The following is a 25,753-nucleotide window of genomic DNA, read 5'->3' as shown; positions in this document are numbered from 1 at the left end:
ACTGAGCATCTTAGTTAAATCAAATGATTAGGGTTAAATTTATTACTACAAACACAGTTTCCTTATCAAATTATTCTCTATGTATATAATGTCTTGGATTATCTACACAAATTTAAGACAGCAAAATGGGCAATAAAATTCTCCACTATTAGAAAGATTCCATCCAAACTATCCTGACATCAAAAATTTGCACAAAGCCTCAAAAACTCAGGTACTCAAGAAAAATTAAGATTCTATACTGATACTCTTGCCAAAAGAATAAGCAAATTATCAAATATTTACTTTCCTTTAAAAAGAATCCATGCTGAAGACTTCCTTTTTTGAAGCCTTGAAATTATGCTATTATACAATAATGAATACTCAACTTACCAAGGAACAGATATCCAGCCACCAACCACAAATGAGAGGGAATACTCCAATTTCTACCACCACTAACAAAGAGACCTTAAGTGAAAATAAAGGTCATCAGTATCACCCAAATGTAAGAGAAATCATTTCCAATTTTAAGTTATAACAGGAATTACCTTAACAACAATATAGCAGACTCCCAGTAAGCGACGAGATCTATGAAATTTCACAAGAGTTGCCAAGCCCTACAGCATCAGGTCAAGGAAAAACTGAGTATTTAAAGGTACAATGAAACAGGTAACTACTTAGCCAACATTTAGTATTTTTTGACAGAATTAATTTATTCCACATTTTGTCCACACTGACCCTTACTGCAAATACCTACAACTTTTACTAAGATGACAGGGAGAGACAAGTTTTACCATTAATGAAGAGTTCTTTGGTATGAATATTAGTGAACACCCAAGTTGGTTCATTAAAGGATACATGACAAATTATCAGTGTTATTGCTAAAAGTATATACCCAACTATGGTTGTGATTAGGCCTTCAAAATGAGATGCTTGGACCTGGAAATAAGAAAAAAGTAAATAAAATTAATCTTACAACATGTCCTACACCCCAGTTTTCCCATATTAAACAATCCAAATGACTAAAAGAGAATTGTCGAGACAATTTATAACTAGAAAACAACTGTAAAATCTCCTTTGGATGACATCTCTGAAAACCAAATTCTCTCACTGACTGTTATATATTACTAAAAAATGAAAAAAAAAAAAAATAACACTTTACCCAAGGAGACAAAATAACAGTAGAGCGAATTAAATTTTACAAAAACAAGAGCACTGTAATACAACAGCCTGCCCTGTACTCTCACTCTAAAGCAGATTTGCTAAAGGCTAACCACTGAAAGCAGGAACACACTGCCCAAGTCACCTACCAGCTGGGTAATATCCTAGCCACTTCATTTCCTACCACTAGAAGTAACTGTTCAAGTTTCCCTTGCTCTGCAAATCTGTCCCATTCTCAACTCACAGAAAGAATTTTGAAAGTAACAATGCCTGTCGGTATTTTTTGATGCCTGAGTTTCAGATAGCAAGTGGCAAAAGTATGGAAAGTCAAAATTTTTCAAAACACTTATCTGAACCTTTCAAGTTCCTGCATTCAACTAGAGAGAATCAGAGGTGTACTAAATATTAGAAGACTTCAGAATGTGATCTCTCAGATCTCAAATATACAAACTGAGCATATGATCCCAGATAGTCAGCTCTTCCTTAAAAGACTAAATTGTTCTAGGGCCCCTATAGAGAAGTAATAATCCTTCCAAAATTTATTTACCCCTGGAAAATACTGATAAAATGTCAAAACTAAAGCACTCTAGAAAACACTACAACCCATCATTCCAAAATAGTCTATCCTTTTTTAATTGATTGATATATTGTTACTTTTCTATATTCAGCAGGGGGCACCTGGGGAAAGGGAAAGAAGAGAACATACAAGTTCTTGAGATGGACAGAAAATCAGCCTGTGGGAAAGTTTCCCACGGTATGCCTCAGGCCCACCCAGCTGAATGGATTTCAGAGCACATTTTCATTAGCTGGCAACATGACCACTATCTCTTGAGCCACTGTTATTTTTTTTAAAAAAAGAACTGAGACGGTATTGCCTAACTATTCCCTTGCATAATGCCAATGAAGAAATGATGTAACTCTTTAGAATACTATTTGATTAATAATCACATTTGGGAGTAATGAATGAAAGTAACTTTGTAAAAGTATTATACTCACGTGTTCTTCAAATCCCAAACCAACAAGGGAGAAATGACCAATATGGTAAGGGCAAAATGCTAAAAGGGGGGAAAAAATTCAATGAAATCTTCAACATCAAAACAGTGAACACTCCTACTACAATCCCCCACTAAAAGGAACTAGGGCTTCTTGGAGAAATGAAAGATTCCAGAACTAGGCTAAAAATATACTGCCTAGGACATTCTCTGTAACTAGAGAACAACAAAACTATTAAGGTCTAATAGGGCCATGCCAAATCAACACAGAAACCATTGTGAAAACAGGCCAAAGAGAGGATAATATGAGCATCAAAAAGATTAATGACCAAAACTGATGGAAAAACACTGAACATACACAAATCCATGAGTTTATGATGCTCAAAAAAGGAAAAGCCCAAAATAATAATCACGAAAAGAGAAAAAGCAACATCAAAGAAAACACTTTGATGTTTTGGAAGCAGTTAGCACACCAATGGGAATAGTTAATGCACCAATTCCTTATTCTGAAAACCAAAATTAATGGCGAAAATATGAGCATCTGTCCTACTTGCCCTGGACAGACAGGTTAGGGTTGACTGAATAGTCCCAAATTGATAAGAATTTCTTCTTCTTTCAGAAAAGTCAGCCAATAAATGTAAAAAATGACAATTTAAAAATCACCATTCTGACACCCCTAATACAGTAAATAATTCTGGCAAGGATCATCAAGATCTAATAAAAATCATTAAGTGGAAGGTTGATGGAACACTAAGACACTAAAATATCACTCCCAACAGATTATTTTATAATGGTAAAGGGAAAAACAAAACCTAAGATTAGAGGCCCAGGTTGATATCAGCTGAATCCAGTGATAAAAGTGGATAATCCAGCATCATGTATCTCAGCTCCTCACATATACTATTAATAGGCACAGTGTGACCAGTGATGGATTTGTCCCAGATGTATTGAACCTGAATCTAATAAGGCCCTTAGATCTGACTTCCAGTTTAAGAGAAATATGGGAGACAAAGGATAAAGGCAGAGGACATCCAGGAAGCAGATGGACAGATGGAAAACATGACATGCTGCTAGAACAGTTAATCTAATCCCAGCAACAAATCAATGGCCAAATAGGATGAGTTGGGGGAAGCAAAGAGAAGAGTACTCTAGATTAAAAGACTAATAACTTATGACTTAACAACTAAAAGTAATATGTGGACCTTATTTGGGTCTTCGAAGAAACCAACTGCAAAATAGTATCTAAGGGGACAACCCAGAGAGTTTGAATATGATGGATTATTAGGAAATATTAAATTCTAGTAATTTTGTAAGGTGAGATAATGGCATTATAGCTAAGTATGAAAGTCTTTTTAAAATCTTTATAGCAAGAATTTTTATAGTCTTCTTTTTTCCTCAAGGCTTTCTGGCTAAATTTTACTTCATTGCTAATAATAAAATGTAGTTACCTTTTCTTTATGGTAGAAATAAATCGACATCACAGTAGATTACCAGAGGAGTGGGAAACTCAATCATGGAGAGAGAAGTCAGAGTGAACCTACTACGGATCTGGCCTCTAACCCTTTCTATTTCATGGGTAGGAATCTTTTTGAACAAGTATTCCCAATATATTTAAATTTATTTATAAATTATATATACATACTAGTTTACTAACATATTGTGTGTAATATAAAGCAGAAGAAATTTAAAAAGGTAAGGAAAAAAACTGTATGTTGAATTTTGCCTATTTTGCTCTCATATCCTAGTCTGAAGACGACTCAACGAGGCCCCTGGGAGGGGCAAGTTTTAACTCTATTAGCAGATATATTAAATAATTATTAACCTTAAACACCAGTTGCAACAATCAACTTCCATCCCATTACACACAAACTAATGGAAAGGCATCCTGAAATTAAGGACAATTTCTCAGGATTGTCGCCTTCTACTGGAAGACCACAGCTTTGTCAAATTATATTTCTGCAAAGCATATGACCACAAGAGCCAAAAAACTGCCTGTAGAAAACTTCCAACAGAGCAACCCATGCAAGAAAAAAACAGGAGGGTGTTTAATCCCAATGATTAAAAGAAAAAGTATGTTCCTAATGGAAGAAAACTTGTTTCATTTCAAAAGATCCTAACTATATAATAAAACATAAGTTTACTAAAAAAATCTTTTCGCAGTATAAGCTCAGGAGGTTGGATTAGAAAAAGCTTTACTTAGATTTGATTTCCATAAATGAGAGTTCTTATTTGTATAATTCATGTTTTAAATGTGACCTGTTTCTCCAAACATTAATTTAGCATTAAGCTTTTCTGCAAGAGTAAAGACTTAAATCTATATTTTCTCTAAAAAAAATGCAGTCAAGATCATAACATTTTCACAGTTTATATATGAATTATTTTACATAATGAAAAATATATGCAGAATAACATACAGACACCCCCACATGCAAAGAGAACAAAGAATCCTAATAAATCTGCACCTTTGTGAGTATCTACTAAAAATTAAGAAATCAATGGAAGTATCCAAAATACTTTGTTAACAAAATACAAGTAAATTTATCTTTCTCTTTTACAGATAATATACAGAAACCAATTTTTGGTCTCATCCTCAGTCCAAATATTCAAAGCCCCTTACACCACATGGCTTCTTATTAAAGACATCTGTTTTACACATCACAATGTAGTCCCCAACAGAGCGAATAACTTGGAATTTGGTGGAAGAAGCCTTGGGAAATCTCTACTCATCCTCTTCAGCAGAGCTGAGGGGTAAATCCCATGTACTAAGGAAGGAATTTCTCATAGATTATCCCTATATAGGGATATGTTGCCTGAGGTCTCTGAGATACAAATCATAGGACACCTAACAACCCCATTCTATCAGACCCTACCTCCTCACCCCTAAGAGATACAGAAACTGAATTCTAAGGCCTTGGTTTACTCAACTTAGTTTTCCTTACCTCTTCTGGAAAGGAGAAAAACCTCTGTCAACAGTGTCTCCTCAACCTTGCCTTTCTTCCTCTAATTACTCCCAATGGGAGGGACCATTGTGTGCTGTCAAAGAATCCTCACAGCTGCCCTCGCAGAAGTGCTTGGAAGTGATTTTGCATGTGCTGGAATCTGGTTCTAAGGGGCGCTCACATTTGGGGAAGGCTTACTGTCTTCCCACAAGCCTACACTCAGCTCTGGTAACAGCCCCCAAGTAAAGATCTCTAGAAGGCATTGGTCAGGATTTTGACAGATGAAAACAAGATATTCCACCATAGGGAAGAGCACACAGACAATCAGCAGAAAACTAGTTCCAGAAATGGGAAACTGTATATTTTCAAGTCGGTCTAAAACCAGCTTCTACAAAAAAAAAAAAAAACCCAGAAATGCCCAACAGAGGGAGAGACAGGTAGGTAACTGCAGTCACTGCTGCTTAGGAAAGTATCTGTCTGTCTGGGGCCTAGCTATACAGGGTTTGTACCTGAAACTATTTTCATATACCGCTTAGTATTTATTTCTATGTTAAAAAATAATAATACTAAACCTGTAACAAGACTCCTACAAAACTAAATTCCTACCATAATACTATTAAAAAAAAAAGCACAAACACAACTTACCAAAAACAAGAATGAACAGTGTATTTAAAGATACCACCCAGAAGACATGTTCCTAAAGGAAAAAAGCATCAATAAAGCATATTAAATTCATATTTAACATACATTTAATTGGACTATTCCACTTATTTAGCTAGAGCCAAATAGTAAAAACAGCTAAGATTGAAATTTTCCCTCTCTTGTTTTGGGATTTCAATCTAGACATAATATGTAACTTTCATTTTTCATTAGATAGCTCATACAACTAAGCCTAATAAAACTCAGAAATGTTACATGTAGAAAAAACAAATTCATTTATAAATACTTCCTTTTTAGAAATAATCTACCACAAATTACACAGATTTTCATAATTACCAGATTTCATTTAAATCAAATGACACTGAAAAATTTCAAATGGAGAAAAATTTGAAAGCCAAATTAATTGTAAACATCATGTTAATGTCAACTGCAGTGTTTCTTTCAATGTCCAATCTGCCTTCTTGACACCTACAAGGTCACTATTGCCTGGCTACCACTCCTTTGGAAAACTCTAGCTTGATCTCCTCTGGTCCCTCCACTCCCTATGGTGGCCTGACTTTCTTTGTCCTGTCTCACCTGACCATCTGGTCACCTCCCACAGTTACATACTGTCACCTCTAAGGTGACAGCTATCTGCCTATTCCTTCAGCCATGTTACACACACTTTAGCTATGCCCCATGCTGACACTGACCAGACTGCCCAAGTCCATTCATTCATGCCCACAACCTTCCCCAACCATCAAGTTAAATGATCCTTCCAAAGATCTTTTGTCTAAAAAAAGGATTTCTCTGGTCAGGTCCCCTAATCTTCCACAAAGAAGGGTAATTAGTTTGTAAATGACTCCTACATTTCTTCTCACCATGGTGGCTCAATTTTTTCAACCTCTCTGCCTTAAGGGCTCCTAAATTTTCCCTATCCCCAACATATTTTATACTTCAACCTCTAAGTTATCTTCGCTGAAAATTTCCTGCTGACAAACTCCATTCCACTAAGATCTAATCAAACCCTCTTTTGTGCCCCTCTTCTGTCCTATGCACACTTTTTGTCACTGAGTCTCCAAGATATTCCTTGTTTACATGTTCATTTCTCTCTACCACACTACACAGCATCTTTGAGAACAGGGACCCCGTCTCATTCATATGCATTGAATTCATAGGCACTGAATTCTCCAGTGCCTATCACAATAGCTGGCACACTATACATATTAAATATTTTTTACTAAAATAATGAATTCATCCTGTCAAAGGTTTTTCCAATAATTCAAATGAGTCTGAGTCAACACCACTATCTCAACGACTTCTGTTCTTCATTTATGAGGAACTGACGGAGTAAGAAATATAAATCAGTACGTGGCCAAATAATGCTTTCTATACTGACTGTGATCAAACCATGACTAGAAGCTCATTAATATCACATTCCCACTAAACTGTGGAATTATGCCAGATATGTTCCTAAAAACCTACACACTGCTAAATTCAACATCCTCTTCTGGTTAACATCTGGAGCCAGCCTGAGAAGGCCAACACTGAGGACAGCAAAGGAGACAGATGGAGATACCTGGGTGTCTGATGACATTGATGGGCCTATGGATCAAGCAACCTCAAGCCCATTCTTCCTCTGGACTTCCTGTTATATTAATGTTCCAACCAGTAGAGGTTCTGCTACCTGCAGCCAAAGTCATCTTAAGCTATTTAAAAATCCCAAATGGCAAATAACTTCATATTACAGGACCTGAAAACAGCATCATTTCTTCTTTAAAGAACAAGTTCTTTAAAGAATTGCTCCTCACCTTAGAGGTGCAATCTTTACTAATACGGCAAAGTTCCTAGGTAAAGACAGGTGGGGTTTAGCAAACAGGAAAACCTAACATCAGCCTGGGGTGTCTCACTGTGAAAATATGCAAAACTGCTTTGCTTCTACCAGTACAGGCAATAAGCACTGCAAGATGAAACTTTAAAAGAAGACCAAGTTCTTTTTAACTACCATTAACTTTGGGGTTTATTTTCTTTGCTAAAAATCAAATATTTAATAATTTTTTTAAAATATTACCTTTATGCTTTTTCAATATTTTCAGCACACTAAACATACAATCTTCAACATATAAAGTAATCAAAAGCCAAAGGGCATCTTGACCTTTACTACATACTATAAATGTGAAGTTTCTGAATCACTAAGACAACTCCAATTCTGTTATTAAAAAGAATTAGTTTTGGCGGGGCGTGGTGGCTCACGCCTGTAATCCCAGCACTTGGGGAGGCCGAGGCAGGCGGATTACGAGGTCAGGAGATCGACACCATCCTGGCTAACATGGTGAAACCCCACCTCTACTAAAAATGCAAAAAATTAGCCGGGCATGGTGGTGGGCACCTGTAGTCCCAGCTACCTGGGAGGCTAAGGCAGGAGAATGGAGTGAACCCAGGAGGTGGAGGTTGCAGTGGGCCAAGATCACGCCACTGCAGTCCAGCCTGGGTGACAGAGTGAGACTCCGTCTCAAAAAAAAAATAGTTTTACTTACCAGAAAAACTAGTGATCCATCAAGTCCTAGCATCTAAAATAAACAAAAATGATAAGCATTAATTTAAGATGCAACAAAACTTTCTATTCTAATTTATGAAAAGCCTCATTTTCCTTTCAATATCTTTAAACACAGTCCTCGCCCACTTCCTATACTTTCCAATACTTCCTATCATTTTCAGAAAATAAAAATAATTCTGTTTCTGAATGAGAGTTTTATATTTTGGGTCTCCTTTTATTCAAAATTACATGATTTATAAAGTTTAAAAAAGTTCCATCTTGGATTTGTTACTCAAGATATACAGCTAATTAAGACTACTTCATAATAAAACTGTATTATTTTTGTCAACTGAAGCATGAAAATACTACTTAAATTTAAATTGTTATTTTGTTTTTCAAAAGTCCACAATTTCAGGTAAAACATTTCCTAAATGGAGCAAGATTTTGTAAGGCAAAAAAAGTCACCAACATCACAATATTTTGACCATAAACAGTGTATCACTTAACTTTCACTAGGAATGAAAATTCTAGTAACTTTTCATCAACTGTAATGATAACACTAGTGTATACATTTAAATACACCAAAGTTTAAAATATATTTTAGGATTAAAACACCAGGATACTCGACAGAAAAAGGTCTTACTCTTTCCCATGTAAGCTCTTCGGCAGCTCGGTCCCATTCTAAAGCATTCCAATTCATGTCATCTGAAAATATAATTGCAATTTAAAGATTACTGATGGAACTTGAACTAAAAATAATAAATAATAAAAAAAATAGAATGCACTAAAAATAGTAAAATTTAGTACTTTGTAAGCTGTTGTTGAGAAGCTAAGCCACATTTCCACACTGAGTATTTGCTTGTCAGGGAACAAATAAGAATAAAAACATACATATAAATAAATAATACATATACAGTAAGGTAATTCTAGATTGAGATAAATGCTAGAAAGGGAATAAATAGGGTTATGTGAAAGAGAGGAATTCAATAGCTCTAAGCCAGGAAAGAATCTGGCAGATTTGAGAAAAGTAAGGAAGCCAGGGGACTAAGGACATTCTGAGTAATGATATGGGTAGTAGAAAGACAGAATCAGATCATACAAGAGGAATGTGGAGTCTGGATTTTACTCTTTAGTAATGGGAAAACTACTAAAAGATTTAAAGGCAGCAGAGTAACATGAACTATGTGGAGCAAGAATGGAAGGAGAAAGAATAGTTAGGAGCTACTGTATTAGATCAAGAGAGAGAAATAATGGCCAGACCCAAGGGTAGCAGCAGGCTGTATTCTCAGAGCCTCTGACCTCTCCCTGCAAAGGCCCCCTGTTACCATTACACAAGTCACTTTTTCTCATCCTTCAGAGGTCTCCACTCAAATACCAGGTACTCTGAGCTACCTGGAAAACCTTATTTAAAATAGGTCTAGGCTGGGCACAATGGCTCATGCCTATAATCGCAGCATTTTGGGAGGCTGAGGCAGGAGAATCACTTGAGCCCAGGAGTTCAGGACCAGCCAGGACAACAGGGAGAACCCATCTCTACCAAGAAAACAAAATCAAAAACAAAATTAGCTGGGCATGGTGGCACACATCTGTGGTCCCAGCTACTTGGGGAGCTGAGGTGAGAGGATCACTTGAGCCCAAAAGGTCAAGGCTGCAGTGAGCTGTGTTCCTGCCACCGTACTCCCACCCAGGTGACAGCGCAAAACCTTGTCTCAAAAAAAAAAGTAGATTAATTAAATAGGTCTCTCCCCAACAGCACCCTCAGAGCAACCTGCACAACACTTATCATGATGTGTATTTCCTACTTTTTCACTAAACCAGAAACTCCAGGAATGCAGCAGCCTAATGTTTTGGTCACAGTTAAATGCTCAGTGTCTAACAGAGTGCCTGACACAAAGAGACACAAAAATATCAGGCATGTCAAGTAGAACTAGAGATAGTGCAAAGCTTGACAGGAAAACTGTGGTGGGAGGTAGGAGGGGAAGTGAGTGACTGACAGCTGACTGGTAGACCCTGTCTTGGATCTTTTTTTTTTTTTTTTGAGACAGAATCTTGCTCTGTCACCCAGGCTGGAGTGCAGTGGCATGATCTCAGCTTCCTGCAACCTCTGCCTCCTGGGTTCAAGTGATTCTCCTACTCAGCCTCCCAAGTAGATGGGATTACAGGCATGCGCCACCACGCCCAGCTAATTTTTGTATTTTTAGTAGAGATGGGGTTTCACCATGTTGGCCAAGCTGGTCTCAAACTCCTGACCTCAGGTGATCTACCCATCTCCTGTCTTGGATCTTATTTTACATTCTAGAGTTTACACTGCTAGAAAACGAGACGTTGATTTATTTAGATGGCACCTTGTCTGCAGTATACACTTCAAGATTCTTTTTCAATTTTAGAAATTGCACTGACTTAAGGGACATGGAAAGAGAGAAGCAAATGAATGAGGTAAATCTGTATCAAAGTCCTTTATTTAAAAAAAGTAGTACCTAATCCAACGTAAAAAATAGTTTCTTCCTATCTATCCTATTAAAAAAGTCCTGTGTAGGCCGGGCGCAGTGGCTCACGCCTGTAATCCCAGCACTCTGGGAGGCCAAGACGGGCGGATCACGAGGTCAGGATATCGAGACCATCCTGCCTAACACGGTGAAACCCCGTCTCTACTAAAAATACAAAATATTAGCTGGGCGTGGTGGTGAGCGCCTGTAGTCCCAGCTACTCAGGAGGCTGAGGCTGGAGAATGGCGTGAACCCAGGAGGCGGAGCTTGCAGTGAGCCAAGATAGCGCCACTGCATTCCAGCCTGGGCGACAGAGACTCAGTCTCAAAAAAAAATAAAAATAAAAAAGTCCTGTGTAAAAAGGATTTTAAAACACAAAACATGCCCTGTTTCATAGAAAAAAACATATTTATGCATATGTACATCCATAAATGCCAGTTTGCCAAAATAAAGTAAAAATAAGTTAGAAACAGAACTTCACAACATTAAAATTTGAAAACGCCAGCCCTTTTCCTCAATGCAAGTTGAGAACAGATTTGCAGTGCTGAAGAATGAGGACACACAAGCAGCCATTACCCTGGGCTCCGTTATTAGCATCTGCTGCATCTTCCACACCAGCGTCATCTTCCTCCTCATTGTCCTCCTCCTCCTCTTCTGCCTGGTCATCCTGGGCATCAGGGTTTTCCCCCACTACTGCATTCTCAGCTGGTGGGTTAGCAGGCTGATCAGCAGCAACATTTTCTGCACCATTTCCTCCTGCTGGAGCCTAAAATCACAGAAAAGCCCAGAAATTTAGATCCACTTGTCTGTTTTGCTCTGTTTCCAAATCACATTATTCTTGCTAAAAACAAAACAAAACTAGGCCAGGTGTAGTGGCTCATGCCTGTAATCCTAGCACTTTGGGAGGCTGAGGCAGGCAGATTGCTTGAGCCCAAGAGTTCAAGACCAGCCTGGCCAGCACAGCAAGCCCCTATCTGTACTTAAAAAGTTAGCCAGGCATGGTGGTTTGCGCCTGTAGTCCCAGCTACTCAGGAGACTGAGGTAGGAGGATCTCTTGAGCCCGGAGGTTGTGAGGCTGCAGTTAGGTGTGATCATGCCACTGCACTCCAGCCTGAGTGACAGAGCAAGACCCGATCTCAAAAAACAAAAACAAATATAAACTCTACTAAATTCTTTTTAAAAAGAAAACCTTTCAAAGACATCTTTTTTAAATGTATCCGATGTGGGATCAATTTTAGTATATAAGAACATAACCTCACTTCATAGCACATGTACATATTCATTCAGTATAATTTAACGGATTAACAGTTCACAAAGCATTATAGAAAATGGTTAACAAATCTGGCTCTCTTAAAAACAACATTCTGTAGTCCTCTTCATGAGACAGCCTTTGTCTTTATTGACAGCATCAGGGATGAAAATACATTTTTTAAAAAATGTACATACATATATACATACATGCTTTGTTATCAAACACCTGAGGAAATGTTTTCAAATTTCTGCTCAGTGGGTAAGACTGTGCACATGGACTTTAGTATACCCCCAATGCTGTTCCCACTCTAGCTAGAAAATTAAGAGGCAAAGTCATAATACCACTTTCTTGATTTTTCACATCTCTCTTCATCTTCACCCAAACCTTTCCACTGCCCTCCTTTGTAATAACAAAAGAATGTTTATGAGGGACATGGAAGTCAAGAGTTTGAGTCTTAGAGAGAGACAATAATTCTCATGACCTACCTAAGTAAAATCAATTTTGGGGTAGGGGAGTTACCTCATTTTGGTGATGCCCCGCAGCATTGAAGGGTGGAGCAGCATGCTCCAACCAAATCGGTGCTCCCCCGTGGACTATCTGCTCTCTCAACCACACCAGGCTGATGAATGCACACAGTGTGCATGTCACCACAAAACAACCCTGCAAACAATCTGCCAACAAATTTTCCCTATTAAAAAAAAAAATACATATAATTACTCCAAAGAACACTTAAAATTAGGAAAACAAAGGTAAAAAATTTTCTTATACTAAAGTCTCAGAAAAAAAAACAGCCAGAAAAATAAATCATAATTTTTTGGATGAAAATCTCAAGTTTCTCCAAAAGAACAATTTGTGATTACGGTGAAATTCTATTTATAAGAGAACCTATACATATTTATGTACTTGTATTACGTACCTTATTTAGGCATCAAATACCATCAGAACTATATGGAAATTACCTATCCATAGCCTATCTTTTGAAAATGGCCTAGAAACAGAAAGGCAGCAAGCAAAAACAGACAAAAGCAGTCTAACACTTGACAAACGCCATGCATTAAATTTATGTAATTTACCAAAGGTTAAAAACTCTGTCCAACTCTAAGAATTTCTGTATCTTTATTTTACACACGTTTAAAAACTTGATTAGCTGACACCTGAACCCACAAAAATTAACAGAATCATCAAATCAGAAAAGAGGAGAAGCTCCTCCAGACAAGTCTAATGACAACATAAAGAAATGAAGGTTGAGAGATATTCAGTATGCCATATGTAAGACAAAGAGGTCTATTATAAATTTAATAGAAGTTTGTCGCTTGGCCAGGTGCAGTAGCTCATGCCTGTAATGCCAGCACTTTGGGAGGCCAAGGCAGGCGGATCACTTGAGGTCAGGAGTTTGATACCAGCCTGGCCAACGTGGTGAAACCCCATCTGTACTAAAAATACAAAAATTAGCCAGGCATGATGGTGTGCACCTATAATTCCAGCTAGTCGGGAGGCTGAGGCAGGAGAATCGCTTGAACCCAGGAGGCAGGGGTTGCAGTGGGCCGAGATTGAGCCACTGCACTCCAGCATGGGTACAGAATGAGACTCCATCTCAAAAAAAAAAAAAAAAAGTTTTTCATTTAGAAAGCAAATCAAGTTTTGATGCTAACTGCAATCATACCAAAAGTGTATTAGTTTCTCAACAAATCCAGAAAGGCAAAGTATGGTTCCTTTAGTAATCATACAAGAAAAAATGCATCAAATATCGTGATACTGAAGACCATTTTGTCCTTTTCCTTTCTTAAGAGGCTTATCTTTCCTTCCCTAGTCCATGTTTATGATTTCAGAATTATTCACAGATAACTCAAAAACCTCTGGACTCTTAGCCATTGGAAAATCCATTATTTTAATGGAATCACTTTTTTCCTCCATAGAAAACCTGAGAAGGGTCAATCTGGTAGACCTTGACCCAGCAGCTCCAAACTTAAACTAAACTGGTACGGCCTCTAGGAAAATATAGTCTGCAATATGTCCTGAATCAAAAGACAAATCCTAACTACCACCTTAGTAAGGAACTCTCCAGGCTATTAAATTCTGAAAGGTTGGGACCAAAATATCCCCTTTACATCTTCCTTGCCATCAGCAATAATCCTGTTTGTTACAGATTTTAAACATTTGGTGACAAACTCTGGAGTCCTTTTTCCTTATTCCTTTAATCTGGGCTGGTTTTGTGAATCCTGGACAGAGGTGATGCTGCCCAAGTTCCAGAGCCCAGAGAAGAGCCTGCAAGCTTCTTCTCTTGCCCTTTTAGAATGCCGTCCTGAGACTACCATGTAAAGAAATCCCACTAGCCTTCTAGAAGATAAGAGCCACAAGGAGGAGAACCAAGGCATCTCAGACAAACCATCTTAGATCATTAAGCCCCAGTAAAACAGCTGAGTGACCTAGGCAAGCCCAATAGATGAAAAGCTCAGCTGAGCCCAGCCCAAACTGCTGACCCCAGAATTATAAGCAAATAAAATGGTAGCTGTTTTAAGCCACTAAGGTTTGGGACAGTTTGTTTTGCAGCAATAGATAACTGATACAGTGCACCTAGAGATGACCTCAATTACTAAGCTACAGAATATATAGAAACTGATAAGACATTAAGGAAATTTAAAGTAAAATTTCACAGAAAAAAAATTCTATAGAGAGTATAAAATATTATTCAAAAAAAAGTAGTGTGGTCACAAATGCTATCAGAAAAACTGGCTCAATTTTTCAAACTGTAAAAGGCAGCTTAGGACTATAAAACCAAGCCATGTTTATAATTTATTTTGACTAGCCCACTAGGCTTCCAGTGGTCCTCTGGAGTCAATGAGTAGTCTAATGAAAGCAATTCAGGTGACCCTCAAGCCAATCAGGTGAGAGGGGAAAAGAAGCCTGCCAATATAAGGCAAGCAACAATGCTTAATGTCAAGATATAGTAACGTAACTACAGGCAAGTTCTTAGCATTTATATTCTAATGATCATGTAAAACATTTAAAAAATAAATTTGAGTTCAAATGTGTATGTTAAAAACACATGTTAAAATGAACTCTTGGGCAAGCACAGTGACTCATGCCTGTAATCCCAGCACTTTGAGAGGCAGAGGTGGGCAGATTACTTGAGGTCAGGAGTTTGAGACGAGCCTGGCTAACATGGTGAAACCCCATCTCTACTAAAAATACAAAATATTAGCCTGGTTTGGTGCCACGCGCTTGTAATCCCAGCTATTCAGGAGGCTGAAGCAGGAGACCCAGGAGGCAGAAGTTGCAGTGAGCAGAGATCACACCACTGCACCCCACCCTAGGTAATAGAGCAAGGCTCCATTTAAAAAAACAAAACAAAAAAACTCTTATGAACATAAGACAGTAGTATATATCTCAAACTGCATGACAGCCTATTTAAAAAGTCATCCCAGACGGGCGTGGTGGCTCACACCTGTAATCCCAGCACTTTGGGAGCCCGAAGCGGGTGGATCACCTGAGGTCAGGAGTTCGAGACCAGAGTGACCAACATGGTGAAACCCTGTCTCTACTAAAAATACAAAAATTAGCCAGGCATGGTGGCGAGTGCCTGTAATCCCAGCTACCCTGGAGGCTGAGGCAAGAGAATCGCTTGAACCCAGGAGGCGGAGGATGCAGTGAGCTGAGATCGCACCATTACACTCCAGCCTGGACAACAGAACAAGACTCCATCTCAAAAAAAAAAAAAAAAGAAAAGTCATCCCATCATTACAAAACAGTCCCATAAAACAGGTATGTTTTAAAAGAAATGTCATTTACATTTATCAGCTACTTCTACTGCAGCTATAAAACTGTTAGTGTAATAGACATAAATTATTGTTCTCAAAACAAAAGATTTACAAATTATAATAAAAATAAATATGCAAGGAAAAAAGCAAGCATCATCTACATCATGAAACATTCGTCACAGAGGTTCAATACTCACGTTGACAGCATATCTAATGGCAGTGTCAGTAGTGAGCTCACGGAGCCAGTAAACAAGCATTTGTAGATGCGGCCTACCGAAAAAGAGCATGATGGCATACAGTCACAACTCGCATCATGAATTCACGTAGCTGCTCAAGAAAGCAGAGGTAAAGTGGAACGCCACAAATGCCACTGAGATAAATATTTAGTCTTTACAAGCTTAAGTCTCAAAATATTAAATTTTTTAAAACATGGTCAAGCACAAATATAGTGACAATGAAGAGTAAATGTTACACAATCATGTTTAGCGCTTAGATTCTCTCTAGGTTTACTTGCTTTTTTTTTTTTATTGAATGAGCTATGATGTTTGAAAAGAAAAATCTAAAGTAAAGATCTCCAAAATTATAATATAAAGAATTTTTTAAATTCTATAATCCCAAAATCCATTGTCTGCTCATGACAATAAAAGTTTCAGTTTTGGAGGTATAAGTCTTTGAAATTAAGAGAATTTTTCAGTAGAGTATGTACTGCAATGCCATAAATGGCAACCTGACAACCAATATTTTAAAAGCACAGATTCACAGGTCCTCTAAAATACAGAATATATTATTCTAAATTCTGGCCATTTAGAGAAAGACAAAGTATGGGTGAAGGTACTGCTATCAAGGCAGAAAGTCTTTTAGTCAGGAAGGCAGAATTCTAGACAGAATGAGATAACAGACCACAGATTTGAAAATGGGGCACAAGAATAAAAACCTGAGGCTTTCTTTCAAACCAGTATTTGGGTATTAGCTTAAGCATTCCCTATACAGCCTTGTATCAGAGACTTCAGTTCAGATTTTCAGTGACTTATAATGGCTGTTTTCAAAACCAAGTCAAAATGGAAAGGTAGGAAAAGATTTTCTGTAACAAAAATTACTTACATGTTTATAAAATACTCAGGCAAGTATGCTTGCAACAATGTAAAACTGACAAACCAAATGTTTAGATAGGTAAATGGATTCATATGCAATAGGCCTTCTTACTACAGAGTGCTGTGTATCGTTAAAAAAAAATAAGACAGCACAACACTCACTCACATGGAAAGACCACCAGGATACGATGCTAAGCTAAAGAGAAAAGTTACAGAATATGTATCGTGTGATGTAATTTAAATTGTGTGTATCTGTATATAAACAAATCAGAACAGAAATCAAGCTCGTGATTAATAACTGTTAAATCTTGTAAGTCCTTATTTTTGCCTATTTCATCTACTGATTTCAAAGAGGCATGTAAGTCTTTCACTAGGAGGGTGAATGCTTTACGTATTTCAAGGCCCAGCTTTCTGGTGTATAAAAGTTCTTTAATTCTATTTTCTTAGTGGATTATGCCTTTTATTAATATGAAATGTAATGCTTTGTCCCATTTAATACATTTGAATGATATGATTAATATTGCTCTGGCTTTTTGAAAGCCATTTGCTAACAAAACTATTTTTGTATCTCTTTAGCATTAACCTGTGCTGCTTTGTATTTATCTCTTATAGTAGTGCAAGTTTTATACCTACACATCTATGAAGCTCTCTCGTAACAGAGAAATCTAAACCCTTATGATTACAGACGTATTTAATTTTATTTCCCTACTTCCTTCCTCTGCCTTCCCTTTCTTTCCTGCCTTTGTTTGCAATTTCCAAATTTTATTCGCTGTTTCCCACTCATCCTATTTCTATTCTTCTAGCACTTGCCCTTGAGTTTTGTTATGTCTTTGTTAAAGCATATTTTACATAAATCTTAAGTGTACAGATGGGTGAATTCTTAAAATATGTATATCTTGGGTAACTACCACCCAAATCAAGATGTTCAACACTTCCAGCTCCCCAGAAGGCTCCCTCAAGCTTCTTCCCAGGCAACAGCCCCTGCAAAAGGTAACCACTATTCAGATCTCTATCACTGTAGATGAATGTAACCTGTTTTAAAATTTCACACACATGCAATCACACAATTTTGTGCCTGGCTTGCTTTTGTCAAAGAAGCAAAATTAATCCATGTTATTCCATGTCACAATAGTCAGCTCTTTTTTCACTGCTACGTAGTATTTCATTGCATGAATAAACCACAATGTATCCATTCTACTATTAATAGGCATTTGACTGATAATCAGTTTTTAAGTACTATTAATAAAACTGTTGTGGTCATTCTTATACACATATCCTTTAGTGAACAGAAAGTTTTTGTTCTGTTAGTTATATTCCCAAGAATGGAACTGCTAGATCATAAGGTATTTGTAATATTTAGCATCAGTAGATACTGCCAGTTTTCCAAAGTGGTTACAACATATGCACTCCCCCTCGATCACTGTATACGTGTTCCAGATGCTCTACGTCCTAAGCAACATTTGGCACTGTCTACAATTTTATATTTAGTCACCCTCCTTGTGCATTTCTCTAACGATGCTGAGCACTTTTTCATGTGTTTATTGGCTACTGTCATCCCTTGGTATCCATGGGGAATGGGTTGCAGGACTCTCCTCAATAACAAAATAAACAGATGCTCAAATTCCACAGTCAGCACTGCAGAACCCACAGATACGGAGAGCTTAGTATAGTTAGCTATTTTTCCAGAAATACCTGTTCAAACCTCTGTCCACTGCTTAACTGGGATATGTTTGCCTTTTTGTTATTGATTTATATACTCTAGATATAAGTCCTTTGTTGGATATGTGTACTGCAAATATCTTCTCTCACTCCATGGCTTTCAATTTTTTTTTTGAGTGCCAGAATTCAATTGCCTTTTATTCTTAAAAGTGTCTAAAGATGAACAGAAGTTCTTAACTTTAATTATGTTCAATTTACTAATATTTTGTTTTATGCTTATTCTCCTGTATTTTATTTTAGAAGTTTCTTTTTAACTTTCACATTCAGGCTTTTAAATTCATCTCAAATTAATTTCTGTGTTAGGTTGAGGTAATGATATGATTCATTTTTTTCTGTATGGCCATCTGATTGTTGCCATACCATTTACTGAAAAGACCATCTTTTTTCCACTGATCTGTGGTGGCACTTTTGTCATTAGTAATGTAACAGTGTAGTTTTGAGTCCAGTTCTGGGTAGTTGTAAGTCTAGTCTACATTTTTAACGCACAGTTGTATTTTTTTACCTACATCTAGAACATCTATAATCTCGCCACAAATGAGACAAGCAATTTTAAAAGCTTTAATTTCTATCTTCCTGTCACAATTTCTCCCACGTTAAGATCATCTGGAATTTTAGTTTCAGGCTGTTACCCAAAAACTATTAATTATTGCAGATTAACAATTGAGACTTAGCCATATGAAACACTTCTTTGTATCTCACATCTTTCTCTTTGATTCCTTGCTCATTTAGTAAAGTATATCCTCAGTTTTTTTCAAAAAGGTTTAAGGTAGTAAACTTTCCAATCCCTCACATCTATTGAAACATCTGTAGTTTGTCCTTCCATCTGAGAGTAATTTGCAGAAAGGGAATTTTAGGTGCAAAAACATCAAATTTTGAGTTTCCATTGTCTTCTAGCATTCAACATTGTTAATTTTAAGTCTGATGCCACTCTGATTTTCTTTACTTTGTAGGATAATCTGGAAGCACACAATCTCTATACCTCTATCACCATCGCCACCTTACCCAGCTCTAGGAAACTGGAGAATATGTCTAGGTTCGTGAGACTTTTCCTTTACCATGGTCAGCTTTCTCGTTCAATCTAAAAGACACCAATTGTTTCCTCATCTCCATTAACTCTTTTACCTTGTGGAACTACTTACTAGACAGACTAGACTAGCCTCCATTTGTCAATATTTATTTCTCATACTTGTAACTACTTTGTCCCTCTGAGTATCATCCTGGGAGAATTCCTTGATACAATTTTCTAGCTCACTCACTCTTCAACAGTACCTATATTCTGCTAGTTGGTGTATCTTCCAAGAATTTCATTTCCATAGGTAATCGAGATTATTTTATCATATTTTAAGGAGACATGAAGATATTAATTATACTAATTAAACATTTTGTTTAACTCTAATGAATCTTATCTGTATACTCTGCCACCCATATACTACGTACTTCTCTCCATGTCTATAAGAACAAAGAATCCAAGAGGATTCTTTGGATTGATTGGGGGGTTGATTACCCTCCCAAAGAGCCTCCTATATCTGAAAGATAAGCCTCCCAATTATTTATGACCATTACATGTATGAGTATTTTTAAATTTTATTTGTATTTTATTGAGGCGAAGTCTCACTCCGTTGCCCAGGCTGGAATGCAGTGGCATGATCCCAGCTCACTGAAACCTCTGCCTCTCAGGTTCAAGTGATTCTCCTGTCTCAGCCTCCCGAGTAGCTGGGATTACAGGCGCACATCACCACACCCGGCTAATTTTTGTATTTTTAGTAGAGCTGGGGTTTCACCTTGTTGGTCAGCTGGACTCGAACTCCTGACCTCAAGTGATCCTCCCACCTCAGCCTCCCAAAGTGCTGGGATCACAGGCGTGAGTCACCACGCCTGGCTGTGTATTTTTTTAAAGGAGGGTTGCGGAATCCCAAAAGAATTCATCTTTTGCAGTCCTTTTTTTTTTTTTTTTCGAGACAGAGTCTTGCTCTGTTGCCCAAGCTGGAGTGAGGTGGTGCAATCTCAGTTCACTGCAACCTCCGCCTCCTGGGTTCAGGCAATTCTCCTGCCTCAGCCTCCATGTTGGCCAGGCTAGTCTCAAACTCCTGATCTCGTGATCCGCCCACTTCGGCCTCCCAAAGTGCTGGGATTACAGGCACGAGCCACCGTGCCAGGCCATCTTTTGTAGTCCTTGAAAACTCTAGTATACTTCATATCTAATTATGATTTGATTTGATTTTTTCCATGCTTTCATGAACTTTCATGGTTAGCCATTCTGTATGCTGTGTTCTTTCCCACATTCATTCAAAAAACTGACCTGATAAACTCATTCTTAGTTCAGATGAACATCTTCTAAGTAAGGCTTTCCTAATATATGACATTCTGACATCAAATAACTAAACATCAGTCAAATAATAATATGATGTAATATTGCTTTATAATATTAAGTAGTTATGCAATGTTTAAATAACTCCAACCAGAGGCTTGAATACTCACATGCTGTAAGAGGAACAACTCCCAACCATGCAAAGGCCACAAGCGTATAATGAAACCAATATCGTATTGCAGTGCCAATACTTGTAACCAGTCCAGCAAATATGTCTTGAATTGGAAGCCGTGAAGGCATATCTGGAGAATAAACTATAAGCGGAAAAAAAGTACTTACAACTTCATGAAGATTCGAAAATAGCTTAATTCATAAATATAAAATAGACATTAACTAAACTTCCAATATTTGCCTTGTGCTTTTTTTCCTATTTAAAATAAATAAACCAAATAATTACAATATCACATTTACCCAAGAAGTCATTTATGAGGCAAATCACATGTGAAATGTAGAAATCAACAAAGTCCTCTGAGCAGGAAAAAAAATTCAAAAGATGTTCACATCCCTTGCTAATAGCCATGAACCTCATACAAGGCCCATTTACACATATTTTAATATTCAACCAATATAATCATCTGGTTTCCCAAACTATAAAAGATGTAATAAAGTAAACAGGAACAAAAGATGAAGCTGACAACATGCCATCAACACTCCCCCAAATATAAGCATTAAATAGCACTCAAAAAGCACAACAGTCTGCAGCAGATCATTTCACGTGGGAGCAAACATCCCACTGACATTTGTTAGCCACTTTCCCAATGTTAGCATAATACTTAAAATTTCAAATGATAAATTCAGATCTTCCCACTACTCTGTGAAATGTGGCTCAACACATTGAGAAAAAGAAAAATTCTGCCACATTTTAAAAGGATTCCCTTTTAAAATGGTTCCAATAAAAAACCACTGCTTATTATTAAAAACCTATACCACAGGTGGCTCGGAAAGAACATAAAGGAAAAACAAACACTTCTTTCTCCAGTAAGGCCAAAACAAGAAATTATGATATATCAGGGTTTAAAAGCAATGATCTAAAATTTATAAGAACACTATCACAAAACGGTTCACACCTATAACCACCGAGAAATAAACAACTGACAAATAGCAACTTTTTTTTTTTTTTTGGAGTCAAGAGTCTCACTCTGTTGCCCAGGCTGGAGTGCGATGGCATAATCTCAGCTCACTGCAAACTCTGCCTCCCAGGTTCAAGTGATTCTCCTGCCTCAGGCTCCCAAGTAGCTGGGATTACAGGTGCCTGCCACCACACCTGGCTGATTTTTGTATTTTTAGTAGAGACAAGGTTTCCACCATGTTGGCCAGGCTAGCCTCAAACTCCTGACCTCAAGTGATCCTCCTGCCTCAGCCTTTCAAAGTGCTGGAATTACAGGCATGAGCCACAGCGCCTGGCCACAAATAGCAACATTTAATGACACATGCCCACAGATCATTGACTTCAATAGGATATCTGGTATACAAGAGCAAGTCATTAAAACCAGTAATAATAGAGATTTTTTGCAAAAGATAAAAGAGAGAATGTAACTATCAAATGAAAATTAAAATGTACAAAACAAGCTTCTATTGGCCTCAAAGTAAAAGCCCACGTATTTCCTATCAACTGAATTTCATGAAGATACTCAACTATTTAGTCTTAGTTTCCTATGAATCTTGACAAGCTGTACAGCTTTTACGTAGTACAGAAAATTAATGACTACAAAATAACAGAATTGACTTTTTTATGATAATATACAGCTCCAAAAGTGAAAATGTAATAACTTTAATCATTTATACTCATCAAATAAAAACAAAGTAAAACACGAATTTACAGCATTTATATTGAGAAGCTCAAGATGCTTAAAAAAAAAAAACACACACACACACACAAACACACACAACTAAAACACGAAAATCCTTTGTAAGGGAAGGCAATATAGGGGATCCCAGAATGAAAAATTATGCTTCAAATATTTAATAATTTGCTAGCACAGTCCTCTACTTATTTAAGATGAAACATATGAAATATTAATAGGCACAGGAATTATAGTTAAAACCTTAAAGGCCGCAAAATATTTTATAAAGGCTTATGAAACATTGACCTTAAAAGTTAGTCTCATGAAAAAAACGGTAATTTAAAACTTTGTTTGGCCAAGCAATGTGGCTCAAGCCTGTAATCCCAACACTTTGGGAGGCTGTGGCAGGAGAACTGCTTGAGGCCAGGAGTTCAAGACCAACCTGGGCACTATAGTGAGACCCCCTCTCTATTTTTTATTATTTTTTTTAAAAAAGCTTGCTGGGCACGGTGGCTCATGCCTGTAATCCCAGCACTTTGGGAGGCTGAGGCGGGCGGATCATGAGGTCAGGAGATCGAGACCATCCTGGCTAACATGGTGAAACCCCGTCTCTACTAAAAATACAAAAAAATTAGCCAGGTGTGGTGGTGGGCGCCTGTAGTCCCAGCTACTCGGGAGGCTGAGGCAGGAGAATGGCGTGAACCTGGGAGGCAGAGCTTGCAGTGAGCTGAGATCACGCCATTGCCCTCCAGCCTGGGCAACAGAGCGAGACTCTGTCTCAAAAAAAAAAAAAAAAAAAAAAAGAAAAAAAAAAAAAAAAAAAAAAGCTTTATCTTTATGACTATCATTCTAACCTATACAACTTTAACTCAAAATGTAGTCCAAATTTGAAGAGTACTGTGTATTTGATGAAATCACGGCATCATTGTTTATTTTCCTAGGTGGATAATGGTATTATAGTTACGTTTTTGAAAAAGAACCCTTACCTTTTAGAGATACATACTGAAGTATGTACAGATGAAATTATAAATGGTAGAATTATTTTTTAAATAATGGAGAAAAAAATAAAAGGATAAAGAGGCAGGGAACAAGAGCATATGTAAAACAAGACAGGCTATGAGTTGAAACTAAGTGATGGGTACATGTGGACTTGTTAGATTTTTGCATATGTTCGAACCTGTGTATAATTAAAAGTAAAAAAAATTTTAAAGACAAAAAAAAACACCCCACAAATCTCAAACCTATGTGTGTGATAAATGAGAGCATACAGTTTTTAAAAATATTTTCCTAAATAAAATATCAATACTTCCTATTACTATCAAAGAAAATCAAGCTGAAAATAGTTGCTTTAAAGTGCTTAAGCACTTTTTTCCCCCTTCCTCTGTCAACTGATCATATTAAACACCTTTATGCCACGAGTGATAACCAAAAAAAAATGCAGTGAAAATGTCTAAAGAACTTACTTGGTGTAAAAGCAAATCTGTGCTTGCATAATTCACAGTATTCTTTTCGACTGTGTTTCAGCCATTGAACTAAGCTGTAATTGTAAATAGATTGGTAAGTACAGTGTTTACAACATAGAAACATTACAGTTCTGTTGAAAACATTGTTTTTATTAAAAATATATATCACAGAGCTTTTAGTTTCAAAATTTTCAAATTTAGAATATTCTTAACTTCTTGTAACTGCCTTCTAAGAATAAAAAACTACAATAGCTAGAGATAAAAACAACACATTTTTCCACCATTAAAAAAGGTTCAATTAATCAAAACTGTAATTTCCTCAAAGCAAAATGAACATGAAAGAATCTCCAAGCATCAACATCAGTTTTAATCCTGGTCTGAGAATACTGGTACCTGCTAGCTAGGTCTGAATCCTGGTTCTGCCACTAACTGGCTGGCTATGTAGCCTAGGACAAGTTATCTAACCTTCCCATGCTTCAATTTCCTCATCTGCATAATAACAATACTCCACCTCATCGCAGTTTTCTTATAAGGATTAAAAATGAGTTGAGATGTACAAAACACTAAGAACAGTTCTTGGCAAAAAGTACTTCATAAATGTAAGCTACTATTATGCCAAGCAAAACTAGAAAATCGTACCACTTTCACAGAACAAAATAAGCTCTCCATGGTAGAAACAAATAATGGGTAATTACGTGTACCTGGAAGAGGATACACCAAAATAACAGCCATGGTATTAAGAATTAATGGATAATTTCTTTTCCAAATTTTCGAATTTTTACAATAAAAGGGCTTTTTTAGTTTCCTGTGCTCAGGACAATACAATAAAAATTTTAAAAATAATTACAGAGAAAGTACATTGAAATGATCCGTTACTGTATACATGACAAAACTGAAGCTCAGACTTACACAACTTTCTAAAAGTATGACTTACCATTCTTGATGGATAAACTTAATACTGCCAGTACATACACAAGGATGATAAAGCGGTTTCTCAGGTGTTCCTTCCGACCGACACACTCTACATATGTCTGCCAATGAAAAAGGAAATTTGAATTTCCTTTGGTTATAACTTTTTTAAAAAAACAAGAAACAAGCACAAACCAAAATATTGGACATTAAGGCAAGGATCTATCACTTGACAAAACATTAATAGTATGTTGAACGGAAAGTTGTGATTAAGTTGCTATTCAAGTGTATATCTAAAACTAAAAAATTCCTAAATAATGTATTAAAAGATAAGTTGTTCCTCTGTATGACAGATTTTAAATAAACCAAAGCCGAAAATAAGAGAAACAGATGTTTTTATTTAAAACTGCACTCTCCACAACAAATAATAAAAATATGTAAAATCAGGTCACCATTAGCATCCTAACAGTTTTAAACTCCAGTCTTAACAATTTAACGGTTTAAAGTCCTAACAGCCTAAACTCCACAAAACACATCTGAGGACTCACCACAATAACAGCAGTTAGAAGACATGCTTTTCGTGTCACCCCATCCCACAAGAGTGTGAGGTAGACAGACACAGAAACACAGAAACACACACACACACACACACACACACACACACACACTCTAAGGGTTGG

At 37.0% G+C, this 25,753-nt stretch overlaps 1 protein-coding gene across 1 annotated transcript in view; it reads right to left on the bottom strand.

The window, feature by feature from the left end:
• MARCHF6 (membrane associated ring-CH-type finger 6) overlaps nucleotides 1-25,753 on the bottom strand; it is an 81,804-nt gene that overhangs the window by 33,175 nt on the left and 22,876 nt on the right. The window contains exons 2-14 of the mRNA XM_032136032.2: nucleotides 25,099-25,195; nucleotides 24,165-24,238; nucleotides 21,028-21,171; nucleotides 15,937-16,009; nucleotides 12,501-12,669; nucleotides 11,306-11,495; nucleotides 8,887-8,948; nucleotides 8,245-8,277; nucleotides 5,714-5,765; nucleotides 2,134-2,192; nucleotides 835-915; nucleotides 525-593; nucleotides 370-444 (exon numbers count right to left, since the gene is read on the bottom strand). Coding sequence (XP_031991923.2) covers nucleotides 370-444; nucleotides 525-593; nucleotides 835-915; nucleotides 2,134-2,192; nucleotides 5,714-5,765; nucleotides 8,245-8,277; nucleotides 8,887-8,948; nucleotides 11,306-11,495; nucleotides 12,501-12,669; nucleotides 15,937-16,009; nucleotides 21,028-21,171; nucleotides 24,165-24,238; nucleotides 25,099-25,195 — 1,178 coding nt within the window. The remainder of the gene's footprint in view (nucleotides 1-369; nucleotides 445-524; nucleotides 594-834; nucleotides 916-2,133; nucleotides 2,193-5,713; nucleotides 5,766-8,244; nucleotides 8,278-8,886; nucleotides 8,949-11,305; nucleotides 11,496-12,500; nucleotides 12,670-15,936; nucleotides 16,010-21,027; nucleotides 21,172-24,164; nucleotides 24,239-25,098; nucleotides 25,196-25,753) is intronic.

Source organism: Hylobates moloch, unplaced genomic scaffold (assembly GCF_009828535.3).
Source record: "Hylobates moloch isolate HMO894 unplaced genomic scaffold, HMol_V3 SCAFFOLD_17, whole genome shotgun sequence".
Lineage (NCBI taxonomy): Eukaryota > Metazoa > Chordata > Mammalia > Primates > Hylobatidae > Hylobates > Hylobates moloch.
Note: the sequence above shows the minus strand (reverse complement) of the source record. Positions and strands in the feature narration are given on the sequence as shown.